General features: G+C 39.1%; 1 protein-coding gene across 2 annotated transcripts in view; it reads left to right on the top strand.

Moving 5' to 3' along the window:
• OSBPL11 (oxysterol binding protein like 11) overlaps positions 1–16,300 on the top strand; it is a 68,856-nt gene that overhangs the window by 40,467 nt on the left and 12,089 nt on the right. For both annotated transcript variants that reach the window (XM_026647409.1, XM_026647408.2), the window contains exons 6-9: positions 4,354–4,555; positions 9,901–10,046; positions 11,777–11,917; positions 14,584–15,082. In XM_026647409.1, coding sequence (XP_026503194.1) covers positions 4,354–4,555; positions 9,901–10,046; positions 11,777–11,917; positions 14,584–15,082 — 988 coding nt within the window. The remainder of the gene's footprint in view (positions 1–4,353; positions 4,556–9,900; positions 10,047–11,776; positions 11,918–14,583; positions 15,083–16,300) is intronic.

The raw sequence follows: 16,300 nt of genomic DNA, 5'->3' as shown, positions 1-16,300 counted from the left end.
AGTGAGGCTGAAGAGAAGTTCCTTGTCATGAACTGCCTGTGGAACATCACAGTGAAGCTTGTCTTCAGCTACGTGTCTCCCCTGAAGGTGAAACGTTGCCCATCTTTTCCTCTCCCTATACTGTTTGTCCTAAACAGTGCTGTCCACCCATCATAGTCTCCACATAGCCCTGCTCAACTGTCTATTCTCCCCCACAAGTCCCCTCAGATTTTAGTGCCCCAAATAGCTCTGGACTTGTCCAGCATGCCAGGCAGTCCTTAAAGTGGTAGCCCTGAATCAACACATATCTATCCCCAGTTGCAGGTGTTATATTCAAAACTATTTTAGGTAGTGAGTTTAGTAGATACATGCTCTCTTTAAAACACACCTTGTAAGTGAGAGCCCAGTAGCTGTTTTGTGTTTACAGTATTAAGTTAGTTTTAGGTCAGCTTGCACATATGGTGGGTTTAGTGCACATAAGAGAGACCTTTTCACCTCTCCCCGTCACAGGAAAGGATTAAGGAAAAGAGAATTTAACCTCATAGATACCCCCTTCTCCCCGCCCCTCCCAAAAAAAAGTGGGAGGGGGGAGAAAGTAGAAAAGGAAGGAAGGAGTCGTCATGAAAGGGATGAGAATATTATAAGTTATAGGTAGAGTAAAGCATGATTCAAAGGGACCTGTATTTCACAGATCTTATGGTATCAGTTTACACCAGACAGGTGTCACTTACAAACTAGGACAACAACTATGTAGGGGCTTCAATGTGATTTATAAAGTTTGCTTGTAAAATACAAAAAGCAAAAGAAAGATGTGGAGAAAAGGTAAAAAGCCACCGTTTTAAAGATGAGAGTTTTAAAATAACATTTCCAAAAGGGGAAAATAAACTTTTGGACATTGTGTCCCCAGTGGTTTTGGAAAAAAATAACTGCCACTGTCATGCTATATTCTTCTTGTAATAGCAGGGTTAAACAACTGCTAACATTAAGACACGAAGTACCCTCCGGTGCCTAGAAAAACCTTAATCTGCATTCCTGTGGTTTCTGCTGTTTTAAGAGCTTGTTAAACCACTTTATCCTTTAGTTTGAAAACTGTTGTAACAAGTTCATGTTTAAACTTAAACATATAAAGTTGCAAAGGTAGACTGTTTTAGTTACTTCAGTATATCAGAAATACCCTTCCTTTCAAGAGATGGATTTGACATTGGTAGAGCTAATGTAGCATACAGTAAATTTGGATGCTACCTGCCCTTTTTACCTCATGTCACATACGAATAGAAAACTTAAGAGCAGAAGAGAAAATAAATTACACTGATACTAGTCTTCATGTAAAAGTTATACTGTAGCTGTATTAACAATTTATCCTTCTGTATATTGCTATTTTGCTGTTCTTGAACAGTAATTTTCTTTTGGCTGAGGAGACTTCGAAGAAGATTTTGGTTAAGCTTCCAGGTGGTGCATGGAATTTCTTAAGTGTGAGACTGCACTCCGCAAAAAGAGAGGACCTGAATCGGAGTGATATGATGAAGGCATAGATTGAATCCCCTTGAAATGGCCACCGTGCATTAGGCAGAACTTTGATTTTCCCTGCATCTGTTTGAAGTGATATGCAAGGATTTTCTTAAAGTTACAGAGAGAGAGAGAGGTAGGCCTGTAGAAAATTCATATTAATCTTCTGGTTTTAAATATTACAGTATTGGACTGGGTGATCTGGTGTAATTCTAAATTTATGCAGGAACAGCAGTAGAGGCTCTGGAAGCATAAAGACAAGAATTATCAGTGTCCGTTATTAATCTAAATGTGTTAAGCCAGACTGCTTTTCTTTTCCTCAGTGTGTTGTTGCTTGGTTGACAGGCATGTCTAAAAGTTCTGTGTCAGAATTTATAACATAGAATTTACCAATTTGAGAAGTATAAGGCCTTCATTGTGATCATCTAGTCTGACCTCTTGTATAACACAGGCCATAGAACTTCCCAAAAACAATTCCTAGAAAATATCTTTTAGAAAAGCATCTGAGTTTGATTTAAAAATTGTGAATGATGGATACTCCACCATGACCCTTGGTAAATTGTTCCAGTGGTTTAATTACTCTGACCATTTAAAAAAAAAAATAAACCTTATTTGCAGTCTGAATTTGTGTAGTGTCAACTTCCAGCTATTGGATTGTGCTAACCTTTCTCCGCTAGATTGGAGAGCCCTATATTAAACATTTGTTCCCCAGATAGATACTTATAGACTGTAATCAAGTCACCCCGTAACCTTCTCTAACCTTATATAAACTTGTATATGTTCATTTATGAATGCTATACTTTGATATACCATTGCTTGACTAGTTGCAGTCTCAGTTCAAGAGTCTCCGGCAGAACCAGTCTTTCTAAATGCTCAATGCACAATCCTCCTTTAAATTGTATAAAATCTGCACATAATCAGACCAAAAATAACCCCGAACTGCACAAAACTTCAACTTCCCGACTTTCTTGGCTCTTAACTGAATCTGTATGTTGTCTTGGTGCTTTGGAAACCTTGAGGTAGTTGCTTGCACTACAAAGGAAGAGGCCTAAGAGAAGAGACCACTTTACTCGGAGCAGCAATACTTCTGGATGTGCTCTTTTGCTAGGAAATATGGCAAGTGTACTTTGGACCGGTTGATAGTTTTGAACTGTGTGTGAACTGTTGTTGTATATGAACCTGGTTGTGTGAAGGAAACTTAGAATCCTTGAAAGAGTGCTTTTAAAAAAAAAAAAAAAAAAAAAAAAAGACTGTTTTTAAGAGTAGATATGTCTGGGTGATTTAAGTACTCTCCTGTGAATGGTTTCACTGTGTCGAGTGCAGCTGTTCTCATTCTGCTTGCGTGGCGATAGGAGAGGTTTCATGATTGACTGGCTATTTTGTGTACACTTCTTTATCCCATTGAGTTAATGGGGAGGTTGAGTGGCATAAGCTAGAATAGACTAATAAAGGATGAGAGGCATAACCTGAAGCTATCCTGTGACTTTTTTTTCCAGCTTTGCAAACTATGAATCTCTTTGAGGCAGGGATGGTCTCTTTCTGTGTGTTTGTACAGTACCTAGCACAACACCTCGAAGGCATGATTGATCCTGAAATCCAGTTTGCAGCATTACTCTGCACAGTTTTCAGGACAGTTGAAAAGTTCACATGTAAGCCATTTAGAGAATACTGTGACAAGAAGAGGTGGATTTGACATGTATATCGTAGAGTATCTGGTGGTACACCTCTACCCCGATATAACACAAATTCGGATATAACGCGGTAAAGCAGTGCTCCAGGGGGGCGGGGCTGCGCACTCCGGTGGATCAAAACAAGTTTGATATAACGCAGTTTCACCTATAACATGGTAAGATATTTTGGCTCCTGAGGACAGCGTTATATTGAGGTAGAGGTGTAGGTAGTCGGTTGTTAGCAAAAGACATAGGAATATAGTGTTACCAAATAATACCGTGAGATTTTCAAACAATTTTTGTGATTTGCTGATGTACAATATTGTTTGAATATTTTTTTGAAATCTAAAAACCATAGCCTAGTAGAGACTGCATATTATGAGATTGATAGAAAGCAGAGTGAAAGGATACTGTCAGTGGGTAAACTGAAAACCTCACCAGCCAGTTTGAAATCAGACACATGCATGAATGTGACATGAGCGCATGCAAGAAACTCATTCTCCTTTGCCTGTCAGTTCTGTTTTTGTGTTCAGGCAGTTAACAGAAATTTGTAAGAATCCAGAGAGCAGCAGGATTCTTCTTAATATTCCATTTGTTGCCTCTACCCAGGAAGAGAGACTAGTAAAATTAAAAAAAGAAGTTAATAGATAGTACCTGTGATCACAGAGAACCTGTGCAATATTTTGTCTTAGTGATTTTTTTTTTAAACCTACAAATTGTTTAGTTTTCCCAACACTATACTGTGTTCTATATAAAGCATGGTTTTCAATATTGTATGTACCTATCAACCAAGCATGGAGAGCACTCAGCACTTAATAAGGTTGTTAATATGTTCAGATTTATTTTTCCTTTGTAAAATCTTCTTGGTACATTGTCTCACTATGTAACTAATACAATAAATACCATGGACTGCATGGGACTTGTGGCATTCATTTCGTGGAAGGTTTAGTGGGGGCATTCAGCACAGAAATGTGTTGAATTTATATTTTCCTTTTGCAGTTCATCTTTAACCATACATTTTAAGTGACAAGATGGTACTTTTATTTTTGACACATATAAAACTAATTCTTATTCTTTGGGACTTGTATTAAGTTTGTCATATTCTTTAGGGTCATCTGTTTGTGAAGCACTTAGACATTTTTGTGGTATACAGCTATACTATCATCTTCTCTGACACCAGCACTGTTTTGTTTGATAGATGATGTCTCAGGCTGAGGGACAGCAGAGAGACTTGATCAGAAACATAGAATGCCTTCCTGCCTCTGGTCACCTTACATCCTTGGATCCAGACCTGTTAATGCTGAAAGCAACTTCCATGGCAACTATGAACTGCTTAAATGACTGCTTCCATATTCTCCAACTACAACATGCATCACAGCAAAAGGGATCCTTACCAGCAGGTGGGTCATGGATTAAGGTAAAGGTCTACATTCTGCGTGACTGAAGCATAAAGCCTAGAATGTATTGATTTTAATTGAAATGCTTATTCTACTGAATTTATCTTCCCGTGGACTGGTTATCCCAAAACTGCCTATTGCAAGGTTTCTTTCACCTTCTTCTGAAGCAGCCTCTGTTAGAGACTTGATACCGGGTTAGTTGGACCATTGATCTGATTCAGTATGGCAGTTCTTATGTTCCTGCAGGATTACTTTTTTAGGTCAGATTGTCTCTAGTCCTGATGCAATTGCATTGGAGAATTACACTTCCCACCACCTATCTTTGTGACCACAGTAGTGCTGTCAGGATTCTCCCTTCTTATGTGAATAGTGGGGTGGAGAGCAGGTAAAGGCGTAGCTCCATCCCATGTTCATCTCTAGGCATGAGGTTTGGGGAGCAATTTACTCCTTTTCCTGGGAAAGGAGTGAACTGAGTCACAATCCTTTCTACTGCTCTTCTTGGGGAGGCATGGCTATGTGCCACTCTCTACACGGTACTAAGACTAAAGGCTCAGTCTAGCCCCATGTTTGTTGAGCCAGAGGTGTTCATGATGGTTTATAGACAATTAAATTGACAGGAGCAGTTAGTGGGTATTTATTTTCAAAAGTGTCGCCTGTTGGTGGGAATCATGGAACCTTCCCACTATCTTTGATTCCTTCTACATCTTTCAGCAGAAGCCCTTTAAAGCTAATTTGTCATTTCCTTTCTCAGCCACTAGTGTTCTCAAGACCTTTCAAATTCCCTAAAATTCATTTAAAAACAAGCAAACAAACAAAAATCATACAATCATAGGACTGGAAGGGACCTCGAGAGGTCATCAAGTCCAGTCACCTGCACTTGTGGCAGGACTAAGTATTATCTAGGCCATTCCTGACAGGTTTGTGTCTAACTTGCTCTTAAAAATCTCCAATGACAGAGATTCCACAACCTTCCTAGGCAATTTTTTCCAGAGCTTAACCACCCTGACAGGAAGTTTTTCCTAATGTCAAACCTAAACCTCCCTTGCTGCAATTTAAGCCCATTGCTTCTTGTCCTATCCTCAGCGGTTAAGAAAAAACATTTTTCTTCCTCAACCTTTTACATACTTGAAAACTGTTATCATGTCCCCTCTCAGTCTTCTCTTTTCCAGACTAAACAAACCCAATTTTGTTCAGTCTTCCCTCATAGGTCATGTTTTCTAGACTTTAATCATTTTTGTCGCTCTTCTCTGGACTCTCTCCAATTTGTCCACATCCTTCCTGAAATGTGGCGCCCAGAACTGGACACAATACTCCAGTTGAGGCCTAATCAGCGCGGAGTAGAGCGGAAGAATGACTTCTCGTGTCTTGCTTACCACACTCCTGCTAATACATCCCAGAAGGATGTTGGCTTTTTTTGCAACAGTGTTACACTGTTGACTCATATTTAGCTTGTGGTCCACTATGACCCCCAGATCCCTTTCTGCAGTACTCCTTCCTAGGCAGTCATTTCCCATTTTATATGTGTGCAACTGATTGTTCCTTCCTAAATGGAGTCCTTATTGAATTTCATCCTATTTACTTCAGACCATTTCTCCAGTTTGTCCGGATCATTTTGAATTTTAATCCTATCCTCCAAAGCATTTGCAACCCCTCCCAGCTTGGTATCATCTGCAAACTTTATAAGTGTACTCTGTGCCATTATCTAAATCATTGATGAAGATATTGAACAGAACTGATCCCTGCGGGACCCGGCTCGTTATGCCCTTCCAGCATGACTGTGAACCACTGATAACTCCCCTCTGGGAACAGTTTTCCAACCTGTTTTGCACCCACCTTATAGTAGCTCCATCGAGGTTGCATTTCCCTGATGTGCGTTGTTATAAATCCAGAATGTTAGCTGATCAAAGCAAAAGATTAAGAACAGTATTTAATATATACCTATTTAGTGCAAAAAAACTTAATGACAAATTATTTTGTAGCTAAGATTAAGATTACTGTTGTGGCTCAGACTTTGTCAAAACTGGCTACTCTCATTTCAGCATGTCTCTTATTTCATGAGGTACCACAACGTGCAGTACTGATATTTTTGGTTTTAGACCAACTTGAACAGTTTTTTAACATTTGACTTTTTTCTTTCATTCTGATTGTGAAGTTTCGTGTGTGTGTGTGTGTGTGTATATATATGTGTGTATATGTATGTATGTATGTATGTATATATATATATGTATGTATGTATAATATATATATATATATAATATATAGAGCTGCTTTTCATTTTCAAGGATCTCAGAGCATGTTAAAAATTACTGTGCACGCAGCACCACAAAAATGAGGCTACCTCTGGGGTGTGGCTGGAATCAATATGTGCATAGCATGCTTGATAGCAGTGATTGGGGAGGCAAAAATTTTATGGGCTTGCAAATTCTTTGGGGTATGAACTGTGTCAGGGGTTTTGAAAAACATAATTTTCTTCTGTTTCGATTAAAAGAAATTGCTCCAGTGAATTCTATCACTGTTCTATTTTAGAACTTTAGTGTCACTCTGAAGTAGTGACATGAATGTAGCCTACATTTTAAAATTTTACACTACAAATTTTGAGTTCTAATTCTAGGCCTCGTCTATTCACAAACTTTCACCATTCAAGTTTGTGTGTGGGCACTCCTATTTTGATTTAGCTTAATCCAGTTTTTGCAGGCATCGTAGATAAGGGATGTTAAGCTATGTGCCCTTTTGAGGCAGAAATCATCTGATAGGAAACTTCAAATTGGGTTGAATATAAAATTACCTTCTCTCTTAAATTAGAAAAGATGATTTCTCCAAGTAGTAATCATTATGGAACAATATGCTGTGCCTGTGCATGCACAGAGCATGTGTTTATCTCTAATTGTTCATTTTCATGCAAACAAATGTTTACCAGAACTGTTTTCATTTAATTTGTTTATAAAGTGCACATTTGAATATGTGCCTTTTCCCTTTGTGAGTCTCTTTATACATTAATATGTTAATTTTAGTGTATCTATTGGGTGTTTTTGTGCTAGTAAAAGCTTTTAAGGAAGCAAATGGTTTCTACTGAATTGCTACAATTATACCAGCCTCTTGATAATTATTGTAATAAACTGCCTAGATAAGTTACTTACATGATGGGAATATATTAAAGGTATTGTAGTATGTTTTGCGTTATATATATTTTGAGATTCCCAGCTATGTTGAACTATTTTTTGCCACAAGAACTGATGAATTGTACAGTAATAATTATTTTTAGCTCTCTTTAAACAAATTGGCCCATGTGGTTTTAAATAACTACATTGTAGGGTAAACCATCTTTCTAGCTTTGGAACTTCAAGGCTTAATGTTTAAGATGAAAATTTGAAAAGTGTTTGTCCAAAACTTTGACTCTCTTTTGTGGCTTTAACTTACAACAAACTAAAAAACCCACCGTGCCTGGAAAAATTGTTCCCTGTTAAAAAAGCAGCTATTTTAGAGCCCACAAACTACAATTCCTGTGAAGAAGAATAAAGCAGGAAATAAGAACTGGCAATGTGGTGTCACAAGGCATTGTTCTAAAATCGGGGGTAAAAAAGAAATCTGCACTGGAACTGGGAAAAAGTGAAGGCAATCAAGCAAGAATACATGGTACTAATGTTAAGGCTTATAAGGGAAGAGAGGGACAGTAAAAATGTAGAATAGGTTCATGTCTGCTACTTTGGCTAAGGGGAATATAATACATTGTCCTGGTTGAGGGAGAAGTATTAGAGGGCAAACCTGTCCATGAACAGAGTATAAAATGAAATTATATGTAGAGAAAAAGATTTGAAATACTTAATTTTTAAAAATCCAACACAAAAAGATAAACATGTTTGAAATAAGTAGTAAAGTGGACTAAAAATAGCTGATAAAGAGCAGAAAAGGAAATACTGGTTAAATTTTAATAAGTATACAAATCAGCCAAGACGGATAATATGCAACCTGTGTAGGTTTCTCAAGGACAAGAGGAGGAAATGTACTATTTTCTTTAAAAAAAGGAAGGAACAGTGATCCTTGCAATTAACATGCTGAAAGTATAATTTCTAACACTTTTATAAAAAAAGATTGACAAACTGAGAGATTACTGTGTATCTAGATGCTAATAATGCAAGCAGTGGTAATCTTCTTCTTGTTTCCATGAAGATTAAATCTTGCCATACAAAGTTGAGTTTTACTACTGAGTCCAGGCAAAGATGTTTTAAGACAACGCTATCACACAAACAGTGGCGTTGGAACAGTTTTTCTAGTGGGGGGGTGCTGAAAGCCATTGAACAAAATTGTAAACCCTGTAAATGATGGAAACCACTTCAAGCCAAGAGGTACCTCTAGTTCCAGCACCCATGCACACAAATTGCCCTCACAAAATGGCTACTCCATTTTTCTGATCCTCCTTTACATGAAACCCATGTTATCTGAAGCAGGTTCCTGTCTCCAGCTTAAGTCGGGGGACATGACCTCTTTCCGATAAGGGAAGTTTGGATAATTGAGGTTACAGTGTATAAGGATAGAAATGTCCAACATGCTGTTTTTTTTTTTCCTGAATGTCCCCAATTTCTTTTAGTTTACCTAAATGCAGAATACAGAATTATGGACAGAAGATTCCAAGTTACTAGTAATTCTTATGCTTCTGGGTTTGTGTTATAGCCAGACTGTTTCTGTCTCATAGCATTTGTGTGTGTTTTTAATAGAACTTTATTGGTGTCTACTGTACATTAGCCTTTGAAATAAAATGGAACATTTTCATTATTGATGAGGAATTGTATCCATTCTGATAGACTAGCGGAGAGTAACTAGACACTTAAATCATTAAATTAGTGGGTGACAGCTTTCCAGGTGCTGCTGCTATCTCATTGAGCAGCTATTATTTATTCAACATAGCATGTTGTTCCTTCAACTGAGAAAAGACAAGTACTTTTTCCAGAGAAAACAATGCCAAAATATTGTTTTGTTTTAGCCTCAATTTCTGAAACTGACAGAAGTTTGAGAATGAGCTATAGCTACCATTTCTTTAATTGGTGCAAAGACTTCTCCAAGGGGTTACATAACATTCCAGTTAGATTGGGTTCTTTTTCTAGTGTCTGATTACACCTTTTATAACATGATCTTCTTCTCCAGTACAAATTGCATATATTACAGCTGCCCAATCCCAGTGCTCATGCTAATGATCAAAGAAGGTGTTGTCCTGGTGCACTCACCTTGTGTTTTGTGGCTGCTGAACAAGATTAACTGCTTGCAGCTTTTTGAAAAAGTGCTTACTCCAAAACATCTTTTGTTGAACTCCCAGAGTATGAATAAGTTTCAGCGCAAACTTTCTTTTGGTTCAGGGACAACGATCAGTTGGTTGGAACCAAAGATTTCTTTGTCAAATCATTTCAAAAATGGAGCAGCTCAAGATTTTTCATCAGAGCCAAACAAGCCAGCATCTGTCATAGAGGAGCAGTCTATGCCAGAGCCCTGCCATCTAACAAGGGTAAGATAATGTGACAGCCCCAGGTCTGTGAGGAATGTTTCCGTTTGCAGGATTATCTGGAGATATTTAGCAATATTTTTATATAATGCAGGAAAATTATGGTGGTTCTCCTGCCAGTACAGACATTTGAGTAGAATAAGGAGGACCACTTCTGAATTAAATGTTTTGTTGCCTTGTAGCAAGTCTGTCTTCTTCTAGTATACAGCTGCAGGGTGACGTATGAATAAAATAAGTGTTAAGAGGTGTGGGGAAGGCGCAAATTAAAGCATCAGTTTACAATATGTAAATACACACAAATTATTCCAGTTAGTGTCATTTTTAATACTAGAAATCAGTGTGAAGTGAATAAATTGAATTTTTCCAAATATTCACAGTATAAACTACTTTTGAAAATTGCTCAGCAGAGGATAGATGAGGGAAACTAGTTGTTAGAAGTATTTTATAACTTATTTTCCTAGATATTATTGCTTTTTTCTTTTTCAATCTTTAGAAAAAACTAATCTTTTTAACTGCCCTGAAGTCAAGTGATGTTGAATTCTGTTGTATTTTCAATACTCTAAACTATCAATTATTTTGAAGTGCAAAAACATTCTTGTAAAATACAAGAATAATGAAGATTGTGAAACAGAGGCTTTTAAGTTGCAGTTGTAGGCAACTTGATTTCTGAGAGTTGTGTGTGTATGAGACACTAAACTCTTTGGGGCAGATTATATGTTTAGGGTAATTTTTATTCTATATGCATGTAACAATATCTTGTCTCATTTTTCTGTTTTATAACATTTTTCAGTAAAGTTTGTATAAGAAACCTAAAAATATAGACTAGGTTGAAATTAAGTATTTAATTCACATAGACCAGAGGTCGGCAACCTTTCAGAAGTGGTGTGCCAAGTCTTCATTTATTCACTCTAATTTAAGGTTTCACGTGCCAGTAATACATTTTAACGTTTTTAAAAGGTCTCTGTCTATAAGTCTATAATATATAACTCAACTATTGTATGTAAAGTAAATAAAGTTTTTAAAATGTTTAAGAAGCTTCATTTAAAATTAAATTAAAATGCAGAGCCCCCCAGACCAGTGGCCAGGACCTGGGCAGTGAGAGTGCCAGTGAAAGGCACGCGTGCCATAAGTTGCCTACTCCTGACATAGACTTTTCTTTCCATAATACAGACAGATAGCAACCCCTATAGGCCAAGGAGCAGAATTACCCTTAAGATGAATAACTCCTTACCTTTACAAAGTTCATTCTAAATTTATTTGTCTCGCCAAAAGATTTAAATGTAGGGCAAGTATGTAAGAAGTGCTTTGATTACTACATTGTCTGTGGTTGGAATATAATTATTCTCAATGACTTCTTAGATTTATAGGATAATAGAAACATAGGGCTGGAAGGGACTTCAAAGACGTCATCAACTCCAGCTCCCTGCTCTGAGGCAGGACTAAGTAAACCTAGACCATTGGCAGGTGTGTGTTCAACCTGTTCTTAAAAACCTGTACACTGTCTTTCATTTGTGAGTACAGCATGATGTAGCATCAGCAGGGGAAAAAAAAAAGAACACTTGTGGTAATATAGAGGTCTGGTTTTCTCTGGAAGCTCATTTGAGACCATTCTCCGTCTGATAGATTTCTTTTTGGTTTTTTAGACTTGCTTCTCCTGCCCCATGAGGCACAGGCTAAGCTTCACCTTTTTAGTCCGTTAGGTCTTTGAAATGACTGTGGATTTCTCACACCAGGAACCTGAAGAAATAAACCCAGATGAGGAGCTGGAGGATACATGTGTTAACAAAGAGGATGACCTCGGAGCAGTGGAAGAACAGCGCAGTGTTATCTTACATCTCTTGTCTCAGCTGAAACTTGGCATGGATTTAACAAGAGTAAGTAACCAAGGTGTGAAAGCTGTCTGTAGTGCAGGTGAAGTGACACCTAACCTTTGTCCATCCAAATGCCATATGGCAATTTGCCAGGAGCTTGCGGAAACATACCTATTTTGTGTAAAATGGAATAGATAGTAGCTATTTTTGTACAGATTTTCAGCCTGCAGAGACTTCAGGTCCCAACTTCAGCCTGATCTGCAGGACTTGAAACATGTATTTGATGCCTACTAGTCAGTAAAACAAATAATAAATAAATAATACAGTATAGCTTACCGTACCACCCTAAAACCACCTCCACTACAATTTAAAGAAACAGTTGTATGCTGTGTGTGTGTGTGTGTGTGTGTGTGTGTGTGTGTGTGTAAAGAGAGAGATAAAATTCTCTCTTCATCTCCTTTCTCTCCTCCTTTGCAGCTCTTTCTCTCCCTACTTTGTGTTTCTTTACTTCTCTCCAATATTTTTTCTTCCTCTCCCTCCACTTCTGACATATCTACATACCACTCGGACACATCCCCATGGCCTCACACAAAGGAGTTGGAGGTTTTACCAGATTCGTAGTAACTAGAGGGCTCAAACTAAAGACCAATACAAAAGGAGGAGTCCAAGGGCAACCTCCCTGCAAAATTCTGGGAGAGAGGAAGGGGCTGACTCCAGAAACTGTTTTGTGTGTGTATCTTCTTTAGCAGTCTCTGGCTAGCAAGTCTTTTATAAATGAGTTCCCTTTTTTCTCCAACCCTCAACTGGCTGTTAGAAAGAAGAATGAATCTTCTTTCTTTCAGTTCTCAGCCCCAGAGCATCCTGGAATTCACAAGCAGTGGAGTTCTGCTACTCTTTCACTCTCTGTTTTCTGTTCGCTGCTGGGAAGGAAGAGCTCTCTGCTATCCTGACCCTCTCCCACAGTTTTGCTGCTGCTCAGAACTTTATCTAAAGGTAGCGGAATGAAATTGACCACCTCTTGTCAGTTTCACTGCTGCCCTCAGGGATCCCAGTAGCCGCAGTGAAAACTTGACAAAACTAATTAGTTGTCCCGCTGCATGGTTTGGAGGGAAGCATGGTACAGAAGCAGACACTGGAACTGTTTTTTGCAGATCTGGGAAGATTAGGCTGCCACTGATTTATTCTTGGTTTACACATGGAAGATGGGGAGATTTTCTTTGCAACTAGACTAGAAACTTTTTTAAAATTAAAGCTTAAACTCTGCAGAAGTTGATGGTATTTGTCCAGAAAAGCTTTCTCCTCACCAGAGAAGATTGGGTTTTTTAAGTATCTCTGATCTGAGTGTTGGTTTGCTTGAATCAATATGGATAATTACATGGTGGAGCTTGCATTCCTGCATTAAAGATGAAGGCACCTGCAGGCCACATTTTTACCACCCCTGCTCAATCAGGGTTCAGTTTAGTTCTCCCCATAACTTGGTCCTTACTGCCATTGATAAGAAGGTAGTTAAGTTCAGATTTGTTTTTATTCTTCTCCTTTTCCTCATAACAAATAGTTAGTCATGTTTTCCCTTCCTTTATGGCTGTTTCCCATTTTTGAGTTCCGTATATACTCGATCATAAGCCGGTTCGTTTATAAGCTGACCCCCGCAAGATGGATAAGTAAAAATGGAAAATTTTTATAACCCATTCATAAGCCAACCCTATAATTCAGGGGTCAGCAAACTTTGGCTCCCGGGCCATCAGGATAAGCCGCTGGTGGGCCGAGATGGTTTGTTTACGTCGAGCCTCCTCAGGCACGGAGGTAAACCTAAGTAAACAAAGTGTCACGACGCACCAGCTGCTTACCCCGATGGGCCGGACAGCAACTGGTGGGGAAATTTTTTGTGGGGGAGAAGCTGGGAGTTAGGGGAGTAACCCTTCTGACCCCCCCCACACATGACCCCACCCCTTGCCTGGGACCCCCACACTCTCCCCATCCCTTCCCACCTTATCTGGGGAGGACCAGGGGAGGATGTCTCTGGCCTGGCTGGAGCTGCACCGGCAGGCTGAGCAGTACAGCCACAGCCTGCTCCGGTGGGCCAGACTGGGCGGCGCGGCCGCAGCATGTTCCAGCGGGCTGGGCCGAGTGGCATGGCCGCAGCATGCTCCAGCGGTGTGGCCACAGCCTGCTCTGGGGGGCTGGGCCGAGTGGCACGGCTGCAGCCTGCCAGCCCCGGAGCTGCAGCTGCTTCGGAGACTGGAGGGAGAGCAGCGTGGCCAGAAGCGGAGAGACTCTGGCCCTGCCTCTTCCCTTCTGGCTCTGCTGCCTCTCCTTGCTCCCTCTGTTGGGGGGAGGGGCTGCGTCCCACCTCTCCCTCTCTATACCCGTTCATAAGCCAACCCCCGTCTCTGGTGCTTCCCTTTTTTACTAAAAAAATTCGGTTTATGAACAAGTATATATGGTAAGTTCTCTTAAGTTTTGGTGTTTACTTCACCATAAGTTTTTTGTGCTACTTTTTGTTTTAAGTCTTTCATTAAAAATAATTTTAAAACTTTTTTTTTCATGCCATTCCCATTATCCTGAGAACATTTTGCTTATTGGTGCCAGAATGGACTTTGCATCTCTGTTAAAAGTATCGTATCCCTATTTCCCATTCCCTTTGTAATGTGATTACTTCAAGAATGTGTTCATAAATATAGTCTACTTACTTATTTTTAAGTTGTTATAGTTTTTTGTCTTTATTTCAGGTGGTTCTTCCCACTTTTATTTTAGAGAAACGTTCTTTGCTGGAGATGTATGCAGACTTCATGTCTCACCCGGACCTCTTCATTGCAATCACAAATGGAGCTACCCCAGAGGAGAGGATGATCCGCTTTGTTGAATATTATCTCACTTCATTTCACGAAGGTCGCAAAGGAGCAATTGCTAAGAAACCATACAATCCAATCATCGGAGAAACGTTTCACTGCTCTTGGAGGATGGCTAAGGGCGAAGTAGCCTCTGACTCAAATAGTAACTCTTCATCCCACTCCCTCTCAGAGCAAGCCACTCTTTCACAAGAGCCAGAGGGCCAAGTGGAGTCAGACTACTATACAGTCAGATTTGTAGCTGAGCAAGTGTCCCATCATCCTCCCGTCTCAGGGTTTTACGCTGAATGTGTAGAGAAGAAGATGTGTGTAAATGCTCATGTCTGGACAAAAAGTAAATTCTTGGGAATGTCAATAGGAGTAACAATGGTTGGTGAAGGTGAGTAATTTATTCACTGCAGAAATGGAAGGTGGTTAAAAATATCAGTGAGATAAATATAAAATTAAGTTCTGTGAACTCCAGTGTCGAAATAACAAATGAATTTTGCTCAGTAGTTTCATCTATAGGATTTTCAAAAGAATTCATTTGCAGGTTGTTTGTAGGCTATTTTAAGTGTTTGGTTTTGTTTTTTTAACAAAATAGCCCTGGGTCTCCTCCATTTACCTTGAGAAAGAGATTCTGAGAAACCTTAAAGTCCTGTTGTTAGATGACATATTTATTTATTATGGATTACTGAAGATGCCAGATGTGCATGGCAGAAACAATCCAAAGATTGTGTAAGATCACAAACCTCCACAGGGCTATAGTATTGCAGAAAAGCAAGACTATGTATCTAGAAACACAACATGAGGTTTTGAAGCAAAAGTTCAATTTGTACAACCTAAACTGACTTTTTTTTATTATGTCTCCAAAGCGCACAACAAATTAGAATTTACAACATAAAATACTTAACATAAATGTTAATTTTTCCGTTGCCCTGTCTAAACATATTTTACACTTTATGATTCAATTCTTTAAATTTGCTTTACATTTAATAATGGGATCCCTTTAATAAGAATGTTGCTCATTATCCCAGGATTCCATTTTCCCTTAATATAACTCGCCAATTTGCTGGTTTTGAACTGGAAATGCCATCTCAGCTCTTTTTATCCTTCATGTTTGTGTTGCCCAATTACTCTGACTCACAGATGTTTGAATATAATCTGCACTCCTGATAAAATGAGGCTAGGCAAGGAACACGTAAATCAGTGCTTTGAGTCTGAGGAAGGCAACTCCTGGAGCTGAAGTCTCCTTCCAGACCGTTTCAGAGACCATGTGAGCACCTCTGCACTGCTGTTCTTCAAAGATCTGAAGTTTGCCCTAAGGTAGTTTCTTTAAAACTTGATGCCTCTCTCATCTGCCCATGAGGTGAGAGGAATTGTGCCTAACTCACATAGGGAGTGTGATCCCTCAGCATTATGGAGGTGAAAAGCTGCCGCCTTAAGGGTCTGTCAGCTGCTGCGAAGGCGTGGATGGAACAGAAGACAGTATGATGACAGTTAAGGTTTAACTGGGGAACCTGAAAAAGATGGGATACAAGAGAAATTGTGAAAATCAAATGTCAGAAGAAACACAGTGACCTAAGGCTACAGGAGGCATCAGCTGGCACATGCACAG

This window comes from Terrapene carolina, unplaced genomic scaffold (assembly GCF_002925995.2).
Source record: "Terrapene carolina triunguis isolate 2854851 unplaced genomic scaffold, T_m_triunguis-2.0 Scaffold62, whole genome shotgun sequence".
Taxonomy (NCBI): Eukaryota; Metazoa; Chordata; order Testudines; family Emydidae; genus Terrapene; species Terrapene triunguis.
The sequence above is the reverse complement of the archived record's forward strand: the minus strand, read 5'-3'. Positions and strand labels throughout refer to the sequence as shown.